Here is a 23,955-nt window from a genome sequence, read left to right on the forward strand (position 1 = left end):
AAGTTTAATGCATGCCATTCTATTTTCCATTATTTATTTACAAGGAGAAACCACACATATGTTAAAGTTTGGGAGGGTATTTTAAGAAATGATTCCTTTTCTCATTTTTGGCTTTAGATATTCTTTTTTCTTTAAATAAGGGTGGAATATAATGCTAACAACATCAGGCCCTTGTAATGCCTCCTCTATTCCTCTGCACAGACTGTGTCCCCACATTGGCTTCCTGCCTGCCAGCCTCTGTGCCTTTACTTGTGCTGTCCCCAGCCTGGGGGCTGGGAATGTCCTTATCCATTTCTTTTGTGCCTGCTGAAGGTCTGCTTGTCCCACCAGGCTCAGATCAGATACCTCGAAGGAGCCTTTTATAATTTCCTCTTCTTCCTCCTCCCCTCTCCTCCAGTTAGAATGGATTTACCTTCCGCTTGTTTCCAAGGCACTTTACTCCTGGTGCATGTATTCATCCTCTTGCTTGTATGCCTCTCTGTCCTGGTTACCGTAAACTCTGAAGGGCAGCACTTAGGAATTCTCTCTGCCTTGCCTTGTCTAGTATGATGCTTTCTGTTACAGATACCTGGAAAATAAGCGTTGAATTAAATTATTTACTGAATTGCAATTATGACTGTAAAGTGTTTTATATTGTATTTTTCTTATACTGGAGTTCGCTGAAAATGTCTACTAATTGACTTGTGCTTGATAGTGTGTGAGAATGGAGACAAAAGTTTCTATAGCGTACAATTTCTTAAAGGATTTTTGATTGGGAAGTATTATTACCCACAAACATACTATATTGCTAAAAAGCAAACTTTTTTAGGTTTGAGCTTGAAAAAATAATGAAAATGCGGGAAGGTCAAATACTGAATGTCATTTTTTTTTCATTGCAATTGGAGAGAGAACAATCATGAACAATTTCTCCCTCTATTCATGCCCATATGTTATTAATTCCTTGTTATGTACCACATGTTTAAGGCACTTCTGTCAGCTATAAATATTTCTGATATTACTATTGTGTTGATGTCAATATAATGATTTGCCTTTTAGCAGTATTTTTCTGCATGTGTGGTATGGTTAGTTGTTTAAGAGTTATACAGTAGAGTTGGTTTCTAAAATTCAGACCTTAATCTGAAATTAGGAAGTAATAACAATCACAGACAACTTGGAAAGTTTTCATTGTTTTGCTTTGGTTACTCCTATTATCACTTTTACATAACACCCTTAACGACTTTAAGACCCATTGAGGTATTTTCAAAAATTATTATTTAAAAAAAATTTAGAGGGATTCTTATTTTCTATGAAATGGTCTACAATTTGTCTCTAAAGGTGTACTAATATTTATGTTAATTACTTTTAGGGATGATATGTGGTCTATTTCTGTGTGTGTATGTGTGCATGTCTGCATGTGGTCTCCACCTTATGTGAATTTTTATTCATAAGAACTAGAAAAATACGTCATCCAGATCATCTGAAAGGTCACCTCAGAATAAAGGCATCAGCAACTCTTGAATGTTTTTTGATGAGGATTTAGTGATTGAAATAATGAAAGTTTTATTGTAAATGGTTTCCCATTATTAGTCTGATGGATAGGATACAGAAGACTATATTATAGAAATGGTCCGATATTATCATTGTTTTCTAAAATCTATTAATAGTTTGTGGAATAAATGTGTGGGTGTCTGAGGCAATGATAGGAAAACAGTCTAGCTGCATCACTGGAAGTCAAATCCTGTCTGCCCTACTTCCTTGCTGTGTGATATTGGGCAATTTACTTAACTTCTCTCTGCCTCAGTTTCTTCTCCTTAAATTGGAGTTAATAGTAGTAGCTATCTTTTAGGATTGTTGTAAAAATGAGCTAATGCTCACAAAAGCACCTAGACTAGTACCTGCAAGATTATGATAAACTTTAAAAGTCAAGATCCAGATTTTGGAATGACTTCCTATTTTCAATAATATGAAATATGTATGAATATTTAGTAGAAGATAAAGGCACTCAAAGTTGACATTTTGTACACAATCTATTATGCATTGTGAACAGTGTTTTGTGGAAATGTAAATCAGGAAAATGAAATATAGGTGACTGAATACAGGACCAAGTGCCTTGAGAATAAGACATGGACCTTTCTCATATTTTAATCATTCCTGGACTCCAAGTCATGTGCTTTCAATGTACCAGTGTTCTCTGAAATTGTAACTTGGGGTCTAGAGACAGTTATATCTTCTCAAATGCCTAACCCAATAAGCTGGAAATGGCTCTTCATTCTTTTTCATTACTCAGTAGAATTAAGAATAAATGGCATAGTCTTGAATGCCATTCTGTGGGAATGAAGTGATTGAAATAACAGAAATTTTGTTGGAAGTTGACCCCAATTATTAGAGAGACCAATGACCAGGATGCAAAGAATCATGCTATAGCAATGATCTGATGAATTACTAAATGAATACTAAGTATTTCTCTAATTTGTATTAGCTAGCGAGGAATCCTTTCTTCATATCTCATGGCTATGTTGAAACATCATGTCAAATGCAAGAGAAAATGTGAAAAAATCCACTTAAAATGTTTTTTCCAAATTGATTATTTCACAAACCATAGTGTTGCGATTTCTCACTTTTAATTCAGATGTGTACATTTCTGTATGTAGCTAATGTACACAGTCTCCTATGTCTCCCTCCTACTTGGATATGAGGTAAACAATTATAGATTAAGCATATTAGTGTATGGTTGCCAAGGAAACATTTATTTTTTTTGTCTCACAGCTGAAATTCACAGTAATTGCTAATATATGAGCTAACAGTGTATTCTGTAATTTCTTTCTAAATTGTATTTATTTTTATGTATTCTATAATTTCTGACATAGAAAATCACTAAATTGCTAGAAGCATTTACTAATGAACACATTATTATTGAATTTTCACAGCTTGCTTATAGCCTTTCTGAAAATGACTCCCAAAGCTATTTGTCCACCAAGATTATTTGTCCAAGCCTCAGTCTTTCACTCAGCCCTAACTCATGGGCCTGATGACTCATGGCCCCCATGGCAGAGCTAGAACTTACTCTCTTCCTATCTATCTTCTTTCCGAGTCTTATATTTTATGTGGCTGAATCCCCTGGCTACATCACTCACTTCTCATTTAGGCATGACCTTAGGCGAGCTACTTAGCCTCAGACCTCAGTTTCTCCATCTGTGAAATGGGAGGCATTGAACCATGTCCTCTACAAGGCCTCTGGCTTTGATTGCATCCTGAGCCCTATGAGCCTAGCCTTCTGCTGCTGTGACTTGCTCATAGACTTCCCTAACTTCTGCCTCCTGCTTTCCCCTGCCTCCAGTACTCTATGTCATTCCTTGCTGCCTGGGCTGCCAGCCAGTTTGCTCCCACCCACCTCACCTCCTTCATTCACTCTCCTCTTGCCCATCCCTTCGTGGGAGTCAAGCCGTCTCCTGGCCCATTGTTCCCCAATCCCACACCCTCACCCAGGACTTCTTCCTTGCCATTCTTTAGGCCCAGAATAGCTGCCTACTCTGTGTCTGTCAAGCATCCCACTGTAGCACTCACCAAAATAGACAGTGTGAGATCCAGGCGTGGAAACTTGGGTCTCTTGCCACCCTGTACACCTTTCAATCTCTGTTAAAAAGTAGATGCAATTTGCAACATTCATATGTTAATATGAACATTTTGTGACTCACAATCATAGTTTTACCAACTTACGTATATATATTATTTATATGAAGAACTTTAGTGGTGTTTTTCTGCTTATTGAAGTAATTTGTGCTCATTAAAAAAATCAGGAAGCTAGAAAAATGTATGAAGAGGAAAATAAGGTTGTCTACAATCTCATCTCTTAGTGATGACTGCTGTCAATGTTCAAGGGTTGGATATGCACTTAATGATTCTTCTGAGGGTAATATGAGCCTGTGGAAGGCTGCATTTGGGGTAGGTGGTGGGTTAAATAAATGTAAGAAATATGACTATCTCAGGGCACTTCAGAAGTCAGAATCAAGAGGTTGGCAAGAATCTTTGTTAGTACTTTTTGGTTTGATATTTAACTTAGATTGGAATTTTATTTTTGGGGTAGGGGGAGGTTGCTGTAAGGGTGAAATCTAGAAACAATCAAAGGTAATGTTGGTATTATAAAGTCTGTGTATAGCTTCTCACATTAAATGGAAGGGAGTTTTGCTTATAGGAGTATACTGGGTATAGATTTTATGTGATTTACTTTCCGTTTAGATTCTACAAATAATTTTTATCTCACATAATTTAAATGTAACTTGAAATAGGTGTCCTTTAAGAACAGTTCTTAGCTAAATTTCACTGAATTATATAATTTATATAATTTTATAATATACATGTATTGTACATTCTATTTTTAAAATACAAGGTAAACTGTATTAATATGCTACTTATCTACCTTCTGTGCTTCAGGAAGAATACATTGCATTTGCTTTTTATTATATTATTCTATATAATTATGTAATATATATGTTATTATTAAATACATAAATTGATTGGATCAGATCACTAAGGACAGATGGCAGAAGTGCTTCATTCTTTGAATTCAATTTTGCCATCTTTCCAACTTATTTTCCAGTTTATAGATGAAGAATCAAGTCTAAAGTGTTTCACAAAAATATTAGGAACAGTTCAGCCCTTAAAATACAATGCATTGTTTCTTCTGCTCAGACTGGAAGAGAGTTACTTGTTCTGATGATGTGTCACGTAAATCAATCCCTGGTATTTTGGGAAACAGACCTTAGTGTTTATTGCCATGGACATGGTCCTCACTTGACAGAATTTTAATTGCTGTGTATTCTTCGTTTTTGTAATTGCCAGGTTCTCTTATTCAAGTACCTTCCGTTGAGAGGGGGAAACTTAGTAAAGTTCGCCTGGGTTCGTTGTCTTTGAAAAAGGAAGGAGAGAGACAATGCTTCTTATTTACAAAACACTTTTTAATATGTACAAGAAGTTCAGGAGGGAAGCTTCATCTGCTCAAGGTACTGGTTTTCCATAACTGTTCCATTTATCTTCCAAGCACTTACAAGTTATTGAAGTTAACTCACTTGAGACTTTCCCATGCTTGGAATTACCATAAAACAGATTGTCATGATTGCATAATGAGTGAGGTAATGTACCGTTACCAACTCTGCCATTTAATTCGTTGTCATTTGAATTCAAAGTAATGGAAATGTATTTTAAGTATGCATCACCATAAAGAAATACAATTAAAATCGTAACCTGGACAAAATTGTATACTGTACTGTATCTGTCTAATCATATACAAAGTTATATACTAGTTGACAACTACTGAGCTACAAAAATCTTCTCAAATCACTACAATGTACCAGTGCAATATTTGCTAAATGCTATTTTATCTTGCTCTGTACTAGGAGTCAGCAAACTGTGGCCCATGGCTTAGAGCCTGTTTTTGTTAATAAAATTTTTGGTTTTGTTTTTTTTGTTGTTGAGATGGGATCTCACTTTGTTTCCCAGGCTGGAGTGCAGCAGCGTGATCATAGCTCACTGCAGCCTCGAACTCCTAGGCTCAAGCAGTCCTCCTGCCTCAGCTTCCCAAGCTGCTGGGACTACAGACATGCACTGCCATGCCCATCTAATCTTTAAAAAATTTTTAGTAGAGACAATGTCTTGCTATGTTACTCAGGCTGGTCTTGAACTCCTGGCATCAAGTGATCCTCCTGCCTTGGCCTCCCAAAGTGCTAGTGTGAGCCACTGTGCCTGGTGTACAAGTGTGAGCCACTGTGCCTGGCCTGTTAATAAAGTTTTACTGGAACACAGCCACGCTCATGTCTTTGTGTCTGTGGCTGCTTTTATGCTAAAGTGGCAGATCTGAGTAGTTGTGACAGAGATCATATGACTTGCAGAGCCTAAAATATTTACTATCTGACCCTTTACGGAAAAAGTTTGCCTATCTATCCCCTTTTTTATTATTGCTTATAAATATTATTCAACACCATGATGACACCTTTCTACTGCTTAAGCCACTTCCTGGTTGGTGAGTTCAGCCCTTTGCTAAGGTGCATTACTCTCTAAAGCCACTGTGGTACCATCTAAGTCTCCCATCAGCTGACTTGCTAAGTTTTATAAACAACTGAGTGAGAGTGGGTTGAACGGGAAGGATTTTACTGAAGTTAAATGAGTTCACTTCCTCTTGCACATCTATGTTTAATTTTGGGCTCTGTGAAAAATTATTTATGATGCAGAATTGCTATGCTTTCTTCCATGGCAACTTGAATATAGTGTTTACAAATCAGAGCTTCCCAATCTACACAAGATCTTCAGCGTCTTAGTGAAAAATTGGTTTGTTTCCAGACAGGTGGGGTTCTGTCTCTGATAGACTGCACATTGATTGAGGAGCCAGATGCAAGCGATGATGACTGTAAGTCACATTTGATCACTTAGGATTCTATGAGAATTAGAGGCGAGAGACAGAGGCTGAGGATAAACTCCCTAAAGTCATTTATATATGAAAAATTGAACCATTTAGCCCATGAGCCTTGTTAAACCATCTTTGGGAATTCACATTTTACTGAATTTGTTTTGTGATAGTGACTATTCAGTGGCAGATAGAGAAGAAGGAAGAGTTGAATTAGAGTGTTGGAATTCTATAAATCATGGGAATAAAAAAAACCCACAAAACTATGAAATCAGAAGGAAACCAGGACTCTAGTCTCAAGTAACCTACTGACTTCAGCTTCTTCATCTGCTTATGAGCTTAATAAAGCCCTCTTCATGCCTGAGAAGTACGATATTGCTGAAATGAGAGTCTCGATTTGAGTGCAAATGGATTGTATAAATAGAATAATGTGAAGGCAGCTATCACTCCCTTTTTTTTTTTTTTTTTTTTGTATTTTCGTCTAATTGTTTGGTTTACATGTGTTCAAGCTAAAGGTTCTGGGCAAGTGTTTGGCCACCTGGATTTTAAAATAGTGGTGGAGCCTCCCGACGCTGCCGCCTTCACTGTTGTCTTGTTAGCGCCCTCACGCCAGGAGAAAGCTGCCTGGATGAGTGACATCAGTCAGGTAAGCAAGTGGCTTTTGCCAAATTTTTGTTTTTTAAATTTCACAACTCAAACTTTCGGAGATAGTTTTTAGAGGTTTTTTATCTTTATTAAAAAATTACACTCAGTTGCTATGGTCACTGCCATAATCACTACGTATCTTGCTAAGCTGTGATCATTATCATTTTTGTTGTTGTTGTTTTTCTTCTCAAGGTTAAAATTTGCCTGAAATATAGTAATTGGATTTTAGTTCCTGGGCATTTTACACCAGCAGCAAATGTAATCATTTGTGTTGAACAGTATTGAAATTGCCCCGTTAGTAATAAATTAATGACTCCACTCGATATTTTGCTTATTTGTTTCTGAAGTAGAATAATGGTGAAAGATACAAAAATAACCAACAAGGGCTATGGCAGGAAATCATGAATTAAAGAATTGAAAGAGACACCGTCTCTAGTATGAAACCTGAAAATGAGCTCCTGTATTTCGTATATTAAAAAATCAGGGAACAGAATTGTTTACCTTTCCTTGATCAGCAGCGCCAGTTAGGGAATTACTCCATTTATTTAGGAAATAATATGATTTAGAATATGTCAAAACTAGTCATGATTGGACTTGGGCATTCTTATTCAAGCTCCATATGAATTTCAGCTCTGTAGGAGAAAAGTGTGCTATGTAAGAAAAATATTTTTTAAGGACCTGATAATTATTTTCAAAGTTGTTAACTCAAAGAAACTGGGGCACATGAAAAAGGTATATATTGTAGTTTTCATGCTTTTTTTTGGAAGAGTTCATAGTAATTTATATATAAGATTTAAGTGGAAACATGAATTCTGTCATAGTTATTTGGAACTTAATTCTTTTTTTTGAGTGACTGAAAATTGAGGTGAAATAGAAAATGAATGTCAATAGTAATCATTTTTATTTGTCAAAGAAGTTTTACAGACTTAATCTCATTTGACTCTTACAATAGTATTCTGAAGGTAAGCAGAGAGAAATTAGTCCCATTTCACAGGTGAGAAAACTGAGGTCTGCAAAGTTAAGCATTTATCAAAAGCGGCTCAGCTGCATTGAGTCAGAATGTAAACCTAATCTGGGTCTTTTTTTCTGTTTAGCACCTAAACATCCTCTACAAGAGTGCCTTATGCTGGACTTTTACTTATATACCCTCAGGATGGCTTCGATGGCAAATAAATAGCTAGAAGAGAAGCCATTTCTTTTCTGCCTGACAAGGAAATGAAAATATGGGATCTTCCATTTTTGTGGAATTGCATCCTTGTGGATGCAATTCATACTTTCATTAGCTCTATGCTATATCAATTAATAGCATATTAAGTCTCTATTTGTAACACATCTCTTACTTTATGAAACTCGGGATCATTCATTGACTCTAGGAACATCTATTGAGGAATAGATGTGCTGTCAGGTATTGTGCAGGTACCAGGAATACGACCATGGTTCTTGCTCTCAGGGAGAATAGGGAGGCTCATAGAGAGCAAAAGGAAGTAAATAGCTAAATGCAACAAAACTGTGTGCGTGTTGTGAAGCCAAGATATGTAGGAAGAATGGGGAGAATAGGAGTAGGCAAAGGTGTTTTTCCACCTGCTTCTACCTTCTACCTTATGATATAATTAGGGCTCCTAAGATACAGACTTGATAAAAGCTCAGGTGACCTTTCTTAGCGTGACTGGGGAGGCATTGTTAAGAGAGAAAGACCCTTGGAGTGTGTGAATGATTCTGTGCCTGGTCCTTTAAACAAAGGCACCCAGTGCTTTCCCTGTCATTAGCAAAGGTCTAAGTGAGTCTTTCCCTCTGCTTAGACTAGACGTTAAGGTAGAAATATACAACTTCCTCCTTATTTCTCCAAGATGCTATGGCTATTATGCTGCTTAGCAAAAAAAATTGTACTAGATTATATCTTCAGTGGAAGGCTAACCGAAAGTTATATATATATATATATATACACACATATATATATATATACACACACACATATATATATATATATACACATATATATATATATATACACACACATATATATATATATATTTTTTTTTGAGATGGAATCTCGCTCTGTCACCCAGGCTGGAGTGCAGTGGCACGATCTCGGCTCACTACAACCTCCACCTCCCAGGTTCAAGTGATTCTCCTGCCTCAGCTTCCTGAGCAGCTGGGATTACAGGTGTGCACCACCACACCCAGCTAATTTTGTATTTTTAGTAGAGATGGGGGTTTCACCATGTTGGCCAGGGTGGTCTCAAACTTCTGACCTCAGGTGATCCTCCCACCTCGGCCTCCCAAAGTGCTGGGATTACAGGTGTGAGCCATTGCACCCAGCCAAGTTATATCTTTTTTAGTGATGGGGATACCATCACACGAAATGACTATGGCATTTTGTGGCTTTGACACTTGTGGTTTCATTCATTCAATGAATATATTTATGCAGTGATATATGCCTGGCACTGTTCTAGAGATTTGTGACATATGAAGAAAAGAGACAACCACAAAATTTTCTTAACCTTTTGTAACTTCCATTCTAATGTGGGGAAGACCAAAAATAAATGATAAGGGTAATAACTAAGTGTATACTATTTTATATTAGAAGGTAATAGGGCAAGGTAAGAAGGATTGGGCTGCTGAAGGTGGGTGGGTTGGTAGAGTTTTTAAATGGTGGTCACCTCATTCTGAAGGAGACATTTAAACAAAGGCTGTAGTAGGTGATGGAGATACCGTGTGACTATGTGATGCCATGTGAGAGGGAACAGCAATTGCAAAGATTGTAAAGTAGGGGAATGCTGCATGTTTCAAGGAATACCATGAAAGGCAGTGTGGCTGGAGTAGGGTATGCGAGAGGGAGAATAGAAAAAAAAAGAAAGTCAACGAGGTAACAGGGGCCAGATCAAGAATGCCTTTCTAAGCCAATGAAAGGGGCTTTGGCTTATACTCAGTCAGATGAAAGCTATTAAAAGACTTCAGCAAAGGAATGCCATGAACTGTCTTAGGTTTGGAAAGGATTGCTGTGGCTGCTGTGTTGAGGATGGGCTGAGGGCAGGGGGTGGGAGTGGAAGCAGGGAGGTGAGTGAGCAGGCTGCTGCAGTAGTCCAGGCGAGAGATGTTGAGAGCCCAGGCCAGCATGGCAGGAGTGGAGTTGGAGATTAGGGATCTGAGTCTGGATTCATTTTGAAGGTAGAACCAGCAGAGTTTTATTGTGGATTAGAGCTGGGATGTGAGAGAAAAAGGGTGAAGGATGACCTCAGAGGTTTTGGCCTGAGCAACTGGAAGGATGGAGTTGTCAATACCTGAGATGGAGATATCTGCTGGGAAAAGAGATTTGGGGGTGAAAAGCAGAAATTTACTTTTGACTATATTGAGTCTCAGAAGTCTGCTAGACATTTGAGTGGATTTGATAAATAAGCAGTGGGATATAGAAGTCCAGCATTTAGAGAGAGATCTGGATAGGAGATACCGCATCATTTGGGTGGTATTTAAGGCTGTGAGACTGTTGAGATCGCCAAGGGAGTATGCGTAGGTAGAAGTAAGAGGGCTGCAGACTGAGAGAGGGGTCAGGTCAGGGAGAATAGTGAAGAGGACCAAGAAGGAACCACCAGTGCAGCTGGAGGATAGCCAAGAGGACATGGTGTCTTAGCAGCCGAGTGAAGAAAACGTGTCAAGGAGGAGGGAGTGGTCGCATGTCAACTACTGCCAAAGGCTGAGTGAAGTAGTGATTGTTCTAGTATACTTAGTGATTTTGCTGCTGTGGGGTTTGAATGGTGGGTGGGTAGGTGGTAGGGACAGAGTGCTGTGCTCTTGACTGAGCCTAGCCTGCTGCCCAGAAGCCTGTATCTCAGCTGGCTTTGTTCTCTGCTTCAGGCATTTTCCTTTTTTAGGAGAGATTACATATCCATTCATGGAATTAGTCTCTCAAGTGTATCTCTGGACATATCCATTATTAATAAGATAAGCTTACTGAATGCTTGAAATGTACTATTTAATATTTTATCGTGTATATGTGAAAATATGGACACAAAAATGAACTAGAAATATTCCCAACACCCAACACACTAAAATGTTTATCAAAATACCTTCCACAGATAACCTATATTAGAATTACATGAGGACTGTTTTAAATGCAGATTCCTTAACCCACATTCCAGATGCCATTATAAACTCCATAAGCTCCATAGATGACTTCTGCACAATTAAAGAACCTCTGTCCTGAAAAATGAACTGTTTCCATCTCTGAAGTCTCCACAATCTTGCCATATAGAAATAATTGTACAGTTTGCCTCTCAGTGGATACATACATCATGTTTGCTTTTTACCTCATTTACTTCTTTCTTTATTCCTATAAACTCTTCATATTCGTATTGGCTATCTATTATTCATCTGCATTATATTAAATATATTCAGCTGCATCAATTTACTGCTTTTATAGCTTTTTCTGAATAATTGAGCATTGAGTGTATGAGCTGTTTCCAAGTTTGAGGATTAATATATAATGAGGTGCTAAACACCTTCGTGCGGGAGTTTTCCCCTTCTTTTAAAGTCCCTTGTTGGTGTATAGTTAGAGTATAAGGCTGGTGTAAAAAGCCTGATCACTCTCCTTATTTCACGATTCCTAGTGTGACAGACTGCCACAATTCCTTCAAGAAATATGTAAGTTATAATTTCACTACATCATCAACAAGGTGTCTGTGTAACTCTCTTCTAAGTCTTGCCAATGTTGAATTTGTCACATTTATCACATTTTTCTATTTCATGGAAAAGTGTTTTTGCCTTCTAGTGGTTTTAATTTACATTTCTGTAATTATCAATGAGATTAACATTTTCTACTATTTCTGTTTGTCTTTTTATACTAGATAGACAGTAATTCACTGGCACTACCCTTATAGACTAGGGAAGTGAACATTTTCTATTTAGATTATGAATATATTCTCCATTATTTTGTCTTTTTAATTTTTGTCACCATTTTTCTTTCTTTTTTTTTTTTTTTTTTTTTTTTTTTTGAGACAGAGTCTCGCCCTGTCGCCCAGGCTGGAGTGCAGTGGCACGATCTCAGCTCACTGCAAGCTCTGCCTCCCAGGTTCACGCCATTCTCCTGCGTCAGCCTCCTGAGTAGCTGGGACTACAGGCGCCCGCTACCACGCCCAGCTAATTTTTTGTATGTTTAGTAGAGGTTTCACTGTGTTAGCCAGGATGGTCTCAATCTCCTGACCTCGTGATCCACCCGCCTCGGCTTCCCAAAGTGCTGGGATTACAGGTGTGAGCCACCGCGCCCGGCCACTATTTTTCTAAATCTTACTTTTTCTGGCTTGATTTGAAGCCACCTTGCTAAGCTCCTGTATCGCATTATACTAATCATAGGTAGCTCTTTTTTTTAAGATGATAAAGTGGTTCCTGAGTATTGCTACAATCCCAGTTTCCCATAAGAAACTACAAAACGTAAGACTTTCAGCTTTGCCAGGTCTCTCTCTCTCTGAAGCTGTAATTTTTAGAAGGAACGATTGCTTGAATGATTAATCACACTCTTAGTTACACCAGTAAGGCCATAATTAACTGTTGGCGCCTCCAGCAAAAAGTGCAAGTGGCTAATGGTCTCAACCAATAATTCTTCCCCTTTTTCATCTATTTATAGGGAACAATTTGAGGCTGAAGATTTGACTATTTATTTCAATAAAGCACATTCATTTGTGCTTGTCTCACTGTCATACATAATGGTTTATTAACAGATCCACTGTAATTATGGCTATTAACTAAAATGCAGAATTAAAATTTATCTCTGAGCTTCTTGGTTTGGATAGATGTCCCAAAATGTAGACCTATATAGACAAATTTGTAGCACACTGGACATGCTTTCTCCCTAAAAATAGCTTCTCAGAAATCAAGAGGGAATTTTCTACTTTAACATAAAAAGGTGAATTAAAAAAATTGACTCTAACCTTTCTTCCCAGTACTTAGAAGTATCAAGAAGGTGGAAAATATGATAACACAGTAGACCACTGGTCTTTAAATGGGTACTGCCTTAGGTAAGACCCTGAAAAACTCTCGGTGGAGAAGTCACTCTCAACACTTGTCCAAAGACCAGCTGCTTCAAAATCACTTGGGGCTTTTGTGAACATACATATTCCCAGATCCCATCCCAGCTGTTACAAACTGAACTAGACTATCTATGATCTAGGAATCTAATTTTGTTATCCTGTTAATTTCAAGGTTTATTGTAATTCACATAAATTCAAGATGACATTAAAGATATCTGAAACCCTGCTTATTTGAATATATTTCTTCTTAACTAAGTGAACTGTATACAGGCACCACTTCTTTCCAACAACCAGGGTACATGCTTATATAACCATAAATATATACCACACCTTCCTCTGTAAGTCTGTTCATGTACACACTCACATGTACCGATTCTATTATAGTTTACCTTTTTTTCTAGAGCAGAACTCTTTCTTCATTGCAGCATTACTCCAAGTCCCAAATGGAAGTAAGATAAAAGCAAAATTCTCTGGTTGAAATAAAATGGGTAGACCTAGAGACTCCAGGAGCCATTTTTTTTTTCACACTCCTGTTTGTGAAGCCTGGGGATATCCCTGAAGTCTGGGGATGGGAACTCATTTTGAAAACCATTCCCCTATTATAAATATATCATAATAAGATCGATCTATCCATCATCTCTCTGTCTCTCTTTCTTTCTCTCTGTCTCTCTCTCTCTCCATCCATGCATCTATCCATCCATCCATCTCACGGATAGATTAAAGGTTGTGTACCAATTATCAAAGACTTTTTTATATAATTTAAAGTCTGACTGTTCATTATATGGCCTTTTGAAGTATGGTTTGGATTGAATATATATTTTGTTCTCCTGAAACTTGAATGAAAGTGAAAATTTCCTTTTATTCCTAAAATAATTTTGATGCTTGACAATGACTCAGAAAGATTTATGAATGAGACTTGACACTGGATAATGAGATGTGCAGAAATGGTCACATAAATCTCCTCTTTTGAGTTTAAAACGTTTATCTCAAGTTCCAATTCTGGTAGTATGGAGGACTGAGCTGATTTAGGTCCCCTCTAGCTATAAAAACAGAAATGTTTACCATATAAAATCAGTAAAATGAAAAAAATTTTAATGCATAGGTATATTTACAGATAGGAAGGGAAATCTTTTGTTGCCAGAAACAAGGGAATTTAAAGCCATAGCAGAAAGCTTGTAAGCTAAAGACTTACAGACTTGGGAATGATTTTAGACTAGATATTAGTTCCACGTCCTAGGAGTATTAACATATAAAGAGGGCAAGAGTTGGCCTAAGGCCCATTAATCAAGTTCTCTATTTAAAGCCTGGGCATTGAAAGGGTGTTCTCTTTGTGAAACAAGAACCTAAAAAACTGTACCCATCGACCCAAGGAAAGAAATAAAGAAGTTTGTCTTTGTTTTGGGTTCTGAATTTTTAAAAATCTTCTTTTTAAAAATGAATGTGGCCAGACACGGTGGCTCATGCCTGTAATCCCAGCACTTTGGGAGGCCGAGGCGGGTGGATCACTTGAGGTCAGGAGTTTGAGACCAGCCTGGCCAACATGATGACACCCCATCTCTACTAAATGTACAAAAATTAGCCAGGTGTGGTGGCACATGCCTGTAGTCCCAGCTACTCAGGAGGCTGAGGCAGGAGAATCACTTGAGCCCAGGAGGTGGAGGTTGCAGTGAGCCAAGATCATGCCACTGCGTTCCAGCCTGGGCGACAGAGTGAGACTCTGTCTTACAAAAAAAAAAAAAAAAAAAAGAATGTGTCTGTGGCCTACAGATTTGAAATCAGACTTATTCACATGGTGTAAAGTGCCAAACTGAGAAATTGTTATAAAAATAACTTTTGAGTGTTGAAATCCCAAGCATGCTTGCAGCCCGAAACACAAAGCCACTCCATTAGCAACACTTCTACAATCTGGGGCTCGTGACATGTGCTCAAATTAAAAATTACAAATCTTGTGAGTAAATTATGTGTCATGAGTGAGACTCAGCAGGCATGGAGAGCAGTAGAATTAGTGCTACAAGAACCTCAAGTAATAGGGTGACAACTTGGAAAAGACCATAAAATAACAAGGCTTAAAGTATAATAAAACTATAAAAGAAAGAAATAAACCATAAGGAAAGAAGAGATCACTATGCAAAAAATCCAGGCTGACCTGTCAAAGAACCACATAGAAAAATCTAAAACTAGAAACTGTAGGACCACAACATTACATACTCATTAGAAATTCACTGAAAATTCATTAAAGACAGTGAGTCAACCATAGCTAGTGAGATGATTAAGAACCAGGTTATATATATAGGTATGTGGTTCTATACCTATATATAGGTATAGAATATAGATATAGCTATATTCTATATAGCTATAGATAGATATAGATATAGCTATAGTATATATTCTATATACCTATAGAATATAGATTCTATATTCTAGGAAATTACCTCAAATACAGCGAAGAGAGATAAAGTGATGGCAAATATGAGAAATTCAGATGGAAAATAGAGTTAGAAGACCCAATATACGTTCCTGGAATGAGAATTGCAGAAAGAAAGATTTGAGGGAATGGAAAAGATGCAGTCTCCGAAGAGAAAATGAGTAGGAATTTTAAAAGTGGATGAAAGGTATGAATCCTCATACTGAAGAAACATACCAAATTCCAAGCTGCATAAACTCAGATAAAAACCTCATCTAGACACATCGAGGTAAAACTATAGAATATAAAGCACAAAAAGAAAAATCTCAAAAGGTAAAAAGACAGATTGCCTTTGAAAAATTAAAAGATAGGAAAAAAACTTTTTCACAAGGAGAAATTTGTAATAGTCACTGTATCTTTGTTATAGCAGAAAATGAAAACCTCTTAAATGTATATATATATGAGATTGACTAAATAAACTGTAATTTATGTTTATATAGTGGGATATATAGCAGTTAATATGAATGAACGAACTATGCATATAAATATGAACAAATCTTAAAAGCAGTGTTGTGTGAGAAAAATACAAGCATCTATATAAAAAATTTTAATGCAAATAAAATTGTACTTTATGATGGACAGATACACAAATACATAGTAAAATAAGAAAAGAGGAATGAAAGAAGGACAAGTGGATATCCATCAGCTTCAAGATAGTCATTACTTCCAGAGTGGAAAGAGTCTATTGGAATGGAAAAAAAGGAGGATTTAACTGTGTTTATAGTGTTTTACATCCTTAACAGAAAAATGATGATCTGCAGAAAATATGGCAAAGTGTTAATAATAGTTAAGTCTAGTGGCTGGTATGTGGATGGCTCATTCTTTTAATGATATTTGAATTATTCGAATTATTTCATAATAATTTGAATTATATTTGAATTATTTCATAATAATGAATATTTGAATTATTTCATAATAAAAAATAAAAACATTAAGATGAAAAATAAAAGTCTTTATTCATTTTTTCCTATATCTCTTAAATTTCAAACTATAAAGTCCTATATTCATGAAGAGAGAGAGATGAGAAAAAATTGAAGACCTCCTCTTTTCTATTTTGTAAATGAATAATTTATTTAAAAAATAAATAAATAGTTTAATAATAATAAAATTCTTTACTCTTCATTTTTCATCATTTTTATGATAATTTTTAGTGCATTATTTCCCCTTTCCAATTCTCTTTGATATAATTACATGGTTTTTCAAGTTAAATATTATTCCATCCAAAGTAGTATGTGTATTCATATTAGGTATGAAAAGCCAGATATATTTTATATTTTCTCTCTCAAATTTTATGCAGTATTCTGACTAAGTTGTTTATATGTAACACTGTAGCTGATCAAAAATGTCTCAGTGTGTCTCTTCTGTTTTTCTCCACAAAGCCTTTCCAGATCCTGGAAAACAGAAGAGACACACAGCTAAACCCTGGATTGGCACCATAGCTGAAGGATGGAGGAGGGGAAAGCACTTGCTCCTTATGTTGGGAACAGGAGAAAAAGTTCTATTTCAGCTCCCTGGAGTGGGCTCATCTCTCACTCCTTGGCACTTGGGTCACATATCATGGCTTCTGTTGTGGACTGTGGAAGCTGACTGTCTTCCCTACTCCTACTTTTAACCCTGCAGAGTTTCCTGGGCAAGTGAACTAGGCAGATTGGTATTGAGACCCCCTTCCTCTTGGTTCCCTCTTTCAAAAAGCAAAAACTGCTTCCCTTCTGGTCTCTAAGAGGAGGGAAGTGGATAAAGTCATCCCCCAGAGAACTGCATCTTAAGATACCCTGATTTTGGGTATCTTGTAGCTTTGATGGGCTGCCAGGTAGCTCTGCCCTTCCATTCTCTGACTGTTAGTGCAGGTAGGATGACAGGCCCTTTGAACTCATCTCCAGTGGTGCATTTCCTGGATTTTCAGACCCAATTCCTGTATTCCCCAGGGGTTTGGACTATGAATCCCAAAGAAACAGGTTAAATCTCTGCCTTCTGACCCCCTGTCCAGAACGAGACAGAGATGCTTCTTTATTACCCAGGTCTGTGACTCTGGCCACCTCCAGTGCCCGTCCCCACCTTGTCTGGGCTCCACTTAAACAGTGTGGTTGTCTCTGGAGCTGTGTGGGAGCTCTGGGCTGAGTTTAAGTGGTCTCCCCATTACCTCACCTCTGTTCTTGATGGTGCAGTCATTCTAAGGCTGTTGTCTCAGTAACTATGCCATTTGCTTAGAATATTAAAGGAAATTGAAGGAACATTGTTCATTTCCCACACCATGTCTACTTTCCCACTTCCTGTGTTGGTTACCCAAGGGGCTTCCTCATTGTGATTCAGAAACACTGAGAGTGAAAAGAAGTCTAAAGAATAGCTAGAAAGGTCGCTGGGTGAAGGAGCACTTACCCTTGTCAGTGTGCAACCCCTCTCCCCATCCAATCCTTTTCCTCATTACCCCACCCCCGGACCCTGCCACATAGCTTGGGAAGAACAGGGATGATGTTAATCCGTTTTGTCGCCATCGGGATTAGTAAAGTGAATTTGAAGTGACTTGCCTTATTCATCTTCAAAGCTCTTTCATATATTACTTTTCTTTTTATCCTCATTTCCCAGTACTTAGCCCCATGTCTTCACATAGTAAGTACTTGATAAATGCAGATGTAAGACAGCCATTTAGTAAAATCCCAATGCTGTGTAATCAATGCATCTTCTTGGTGCTCTTGAGAATTCAAAACATAGACTGCCTAACTTTGTTTAAACTCTGGGTGATTCGAAAGACATTTGGCTATGTTTTTTTCCTTTTAAATATATTTGCATCAGAAAATTTAAAATTGCCTTATAACCATGGCCATCTTTGATTTTATCTTGTTTTTTTCTCTTGCTTTTATTCAGTAATTCATCAATTTTTATTATTCCTTTCTTCAAAATATTTATGTCTACCCTTTCCTCTTCATTCCCACAGTCTGCCTTAGGGGAGGTATGAATCATTTCATTTACTGACTCAATATTATTCTGATCATCCCTTGGGTCTCCATTCATTCTCCCCTCTCTTCCATTGAATGAATACCACCATGAGGTCAGTTTAGATCTTTCAGCATAAGTGAGCTGCTTAGAAACCCTCAGTGGCTTCCCATCTGCCTATAGGATAAAATTAAAATTAAAGACTCCCTTCTCCATAGCCTGCCTCCAACTGATTTCTCTGTCCTCTCTCTTACTTTCTTCTCCATTATGAATGCATGCACCAGCCAGCCCCATCTCTTCATTCTTCCATGTATGTTCCCACTTTGAAACAGGGCCCTTGATGTGTATTTTCATCAGGCCCTGACAGAGCTTTCCCACAGAGAGGTAGTGTGGCCTTTCTTGGGGCACAAGAGGATATCCCACTTACTGGCAGCTTGGCTCGCTGGTTGAGACACTGACTCTACATAACTGGACACACAGGAGGCAGCAGTTTCAGGATTTGTGGGAAAACACTATTTCCAACTTCTTGATACTCAAGACTTTTACACAAGACTTACACAAAGTGTGAAGAAGAGCAGCCCATGCTCTTTTCTAGAGAATGTGAAGCCTGTGCTTGCAGTCAGACCAGCAGAGGAAGGATGGGCCTCTGGGTCACATTCTTTGGGGTCCACCACAGGGTTGTGTGTTTAGAATTGTACTTTCAACTTTTATACAAAACAGTTTGCCAAAACTTGTAGTTATTTAAAGATATTGTTGGCCAGGTGCAGTGGCTCACACCTGTAATCCCAGCATTTTGGAGGCGAAGATGGGAGGATCGCTTGAGCCCAGGAGTTCAAGGCCAGCCTGGGTAACATAGCACAAACCTGTCTCTACAAAAAAAGAAAATAATAATAATCTCAGTGTGGTAGCACACACCTGTAGTCCTAGCTACTCAGGAGGCTGAGGCAGGAGGATCACTTGATCCTAGGAGTTTGAGGTTACAGTGAGCTATGATTGTGTCACTGCATTCCAGCCTAGGCAACAGAATGAACAGAATGACAGTGTCTCTAAAAAATAATAATAATAACAAGATATTGTTGAGGACATTGTTCACTACATTATTCAATATTTCTCTTGATGAGAACCCATGAGATAATCGTCCTGTCTGGTCCTAGACCGGGATTAATTGACCTTCTACTAAACTGTGAATTTCGTAGCTAACACAGTCCCTCTTTGAGTTGACTACTCCATAGCCCTGCTAATTTTGAGGCCCACTTCTGGCAAGTGCTCTCAACATAAAGTATGTGTGGTGGCTTCGTTTCAGGCTTCGTCTTATTGTTTGCCATCCTTTATCTAAATCATCTCTGATTTTCTCATCACTTATCTTGACTTTGTCTTATTATATGTGTTTTTATAATCCACTTGTGGGATAAGGTGGAGCATAAATTCACATATAAGCAAAAACGGCCAAATTTATAGGTAGATGATCATAATTATTTATATGAAAATATAACTCCAAATTACTTCCAGATGCTGTAGCTTAAGGAAATAGATTGAAGGGCAACTTAAAAATATTCTACTTTCTTCCCGCAAGTGGTATCCTTTATGCTTTGTAGTTGAAATAATGGCATAAGATGTGAGGAAAACAAAGTTTTAAGGAAAAACAAGTACGAAAATGGCTGAAATACTAAGTAGACTGAATAGTCAGAATTCCAGTGATCTAAAGTTTCTTACCTGCATTTTCACTCTTTTACTAAAACATTGACGTTTAGGGTAGATCCTGAGTTCAGGACCTATGTGAGGTCACGTTGCAATCAGCTTCACTGCACTATTTAATTATAGCCACAAAGCACTATATAGTATCATAGTGACTAAAAGCAATTTTTTATTTTAAAAATTGATGATTTTTTTTATATTCCTGTTTTGTTCAAAAGGAATATGTATAATTCAAAATAAATTCTTCTCTAACCCAAAATAATTGCAGAGAGAAAATTTAAATTGATAAGGCATAGATTACATAACGAAGGCAGAGAAAATTAGCAGAGCTTCCTGAACTCTTCTCTTGGAAAAGAGAAAAAGATGATACAGGGCTTTAAGCATGCCAGAGACAGGAGAAATTACACACTGTCCCTTCACCAAACAGCATTAGTATCAATAGGGGCTGCCAGAGGTACTAGTAAAATGTGGGAATCTATTGGCAAAGAATACCTCAGAAGCAGAGGCAAAGCTTACTAGTGACACAGAAGATGAATCCCATCCTAGGAAGCCACTGTTTCTAATCTGACTACTCCATACCACCCCCTGGTTGCAGAAAATGAATATAGCAAGAGCAATCATGGTCAGGTCCCAGTCACCTCTCAAATAGTGTTGGAGCTGCCAAAGAATTGTGACAAAGTGACACTGTGGTCAGAATTCTTGGGAAATACATTCAGGGAAAGTACAGCTGCTATATCTGTCCTCGGGTATTTGTCAGGCATTTAGTTGGTACAGTTTTGATATCTGAATACTGAATCTGTTCATCAGTGTATAATATTTACCTACTCCGTGTGTGTGTGTGTGTGTGTGTGTGTGTGTGTGTGTGTGTAAGAGACAGGCAGAGAGAAATTGAATGGACTCTCTTAGCTATAAACAATTGTGGGAATATATGATCTGCCTAGGCTTTCATGTGGGTTGTAATTGTCAACTTTTTATTTCACAGTGTGTGGACAATATACGATGTAATGGTTTAATGACTATAGTGTTTGAAGAGAATTCCAAAGTCACTGTGCCACATATGATTAAGTAAGTGTGAGAATCCTTTCCTTTACATTGTAATCAAGATTAAATTGGCAGAACATGTAAAACCTGGAATAAAATACTGCGTCAATAGAATTCTGCTTCTTATTGAGAATATGTTTCTTGACAGGAATGCAGTGATTCATATGATTCCATTATAAATAAGACTATCAAAATGGTTTTTCACATTCACAGTTTATTAACTCATAGCATAGAAAAATTGTTTTTTATACTGTTACATATGTCTTCACTCAGGACAAAATCCTAAGATGTTCAAGTTCCATACAAAAATTAAAATAATAGGCCAGGTGCAGTGGCTCACGCCTGTAATCTCAGCACTTCGGAGGCCAAGGCGGGTGGATTACCTGAGTTCAGGAGTTTGTGAACAGCCTGGCCATCCTGGCCAACATGGTGAAACCCCGTCTCTACTAAAAATACAAAAAATTAGCCGGGCATGGTGGTGGGCGCCTGTAATCCCAGCTACTTTGGAGGCTGAGGCAGGAGAATCACTTGAACCCAGGAGGCAGAGGTTGCAGTGAGCCAAGATCACAACACTGCACTCTAGCCTGGGCAACAAGAGCAAAACTCCATCTCAAGTAATAATAATCATCATCATCATTAAAATAGTGACACCCAGATGTGCCAAGGTCAGAGGGTGGACCAAGGTGCGGCTGCCCCATTGGGCCTGAATCCTCCCATTGGGTATGAATATTACCCAGATTTGGCCATTCTGATATGTTCACATTTAGATAACATGAATCAAGTGGCTTTGCTGTCTACCCACTTCCTATTTATGCTTTGCCCCAGAAGCTATTTGCCTAGGGCTGCCATCCTGCTCTAGCTGTTTTTAACAAAGTAAATCTTATAATTTTCCACTAGGGAAGCTCTTGTTTAAAATGAAAAGTTATGACTAACTGTGTGCTAGAGCTGTCTGTATTGATGCTTTTGTCTCCATATACTTTTTTGTTTTCAAATTCAGAAATTGTCTTGGGAGTATTTTGAAACTAATCACATTTTTCATTACTCTTATTTTCTCGGTTATTTGCATTCCAAATTCTAAGAGTAAAATATATTTTTAAAAGCAATTCTATGTTTATAAAAGAAGTTACTTGAAACTAAAAAAAAGTTTGTCTTTTATGCCTTTTTATGTAGATATTTTGAAGTGTGAACTGTTTATGCTGAGGCAATAAATAACGTTAACTTTAGAAGGAAGACTTTCCTATTCTGGCAGATATTAACTACAGTTAGCATCATCCCAGTGGTACAAGTTTTAAAATTTACTAATTATTATATCACATGAAGGCAGAGTACGTAATACTGGTGCCATCCATGCTACAGAAAAATATAAATGATAAAAGGATGATAGTGTTTTACATTACTAGTCAAATTTAAAAATATTTTGGGTAGGGCCATTTTAAATTCTAGGGCAAAATTCATTTTGCATTCAATTTTCTAGGTTTTAAATTTAGTATAATATTTGAAACCAGGTTAGTTAAAATGTTACGATGTTAAGATAAAGAATATAGTATATTAAGTCAAAAAGTCCAAACTATGACTTAATTTTTGAATTCACATCCTTGGGTTAGAGTTTTCTTATTAATTTTCTATCATAGAATTTTAATTTTAATATTTTCCAAAAGGATATATGGCGAAAGCACTTTCTTGGAGGTTATACAACCATGAAAGTCCACCTGCTTTGGAATTAGAATGTGTAAGTGAAAAAGTATAGACAAGTTCTAAGCCACTAAACCCTAGGGCAGCTGTATGCCCACTACACATACATTTTGTTGACATTAAAAATTAATACTGGCCGGGCACGGTGGCTCACACCTGTAATCCCAACACTTTGCGAGGCCGAGGCAGGCAGATCACAAAGTCAGGAGTTCGAGACCAGCCTGGCCAACATAGTGAAACCCCGTCTCTACTAAAAAATACAAAAAAATTAGCCGGGCGTGGTGGCCGGTGCCTGTAATCCCAGCTACTTGGGAGGCTGAGGCAGGAAAATCGCATGAACCCAGGAGGCAGAGGTTGCAATGAGCCGAGATCACGCCGTTGCACTCCAGCCTGGACAACAGTGCAAGACTCCATGTAAAAAATAATAATAATACTAACGAAGACTTCAGTTTTATGCCTGATCAGTTGTTGCTGGCACCCAAATGCATCTTTTGTCCCCCACCGTGGCAGTTTACCAGTGTCCACGTCCAATCTCATTTGTGTAACCACTTACATACAGACCAGGACTTTTCTGCCTTTGGGTGCACAGAGGTGACACTTAATGAATTGGAATTGTTCTCCTGTTAGGACAGAAACCTGTATCTTGGACTGTAAAGATTTTCTATTAAATCCAACATATCTATAATACACTAGATTTATTCCCAAGGCAGAGTGAAGTTTTATGTATATACTACTATTTTTTCCCAGCCGTATTTGAGCCTGATTATCCTCAATCAGAGGAAAGAGATTTTTGCGATCTCTGTTCCTTCTGATGGCTCTATTCTACCCTGAAGTTTGTATTCCTCCCTGTGTATCTATTTCCCTATCTATAAACTGTGAAGAAAAACCCCAACGTTTCTCAGAGTTAAAAGAAAAAAAATTATCCTATTGTAACTGTGTCTTGTTACTGACAGGGCGTCACTTTGTAAGCACTCACTTCCTTTTAAAACTTAACCAATTATAATAGATGATTTGGGTTTGATCTCTCATGATGGCTTTTTAAGTGTTTACCAAAACCAACTTGCGGTTATCACAGGAGACCTCAGTAATGT

At 37.6% G+C, this 23,955-nt stretch overlaps 1 protein-coding gene across 1 annotated transcript in view; it reads left to right on the forward strand.

The window, feature by feature from the left end:
- Nucleotides 1-23,955, forward strand: part of RASGRF2 (Ras protein specific guanine nucleotide releasing factor 2) — a 271,130-nt gene that overhangs the window by 126,543 nt on the left and 120,632 nt on the right. Inside the window, exons 10-13 of the mRNA XM_030800810.1 lie at nt 4,819-4,979; nt 6,313-6,379; nt 6,886-7,022; nt 21,114-21,196. Coding sequence (XP_030656670.1) covers nt 4,819-4,979; nt 6,313-6,379; nt 6,886-7,022; nt 21,114-21,196 — 448 coding nt within the window. The remainder of the gene's footprint in view (nt 1-4,818; nt 4,980-6,312; nt 6,380-6,885; nt 7,023-21,113; nt 21,197-23,955) is intronic.

This window comes from Nomascus leucogenys, chromosome 2 (genome assembly GCF_006542625.1).
Source record: "Nomascus leucogenys isolate Asia chromosome 2, Asia_NLE_v1, whole genome shotgun sequence".
In the NCBI taxonomy this organism is placed as follows: Eukaryota; Metazoa; Chordata; class Mammalia; order Primates; family Hylobatidae; genus Nomascus; species Nomascus leucogenys.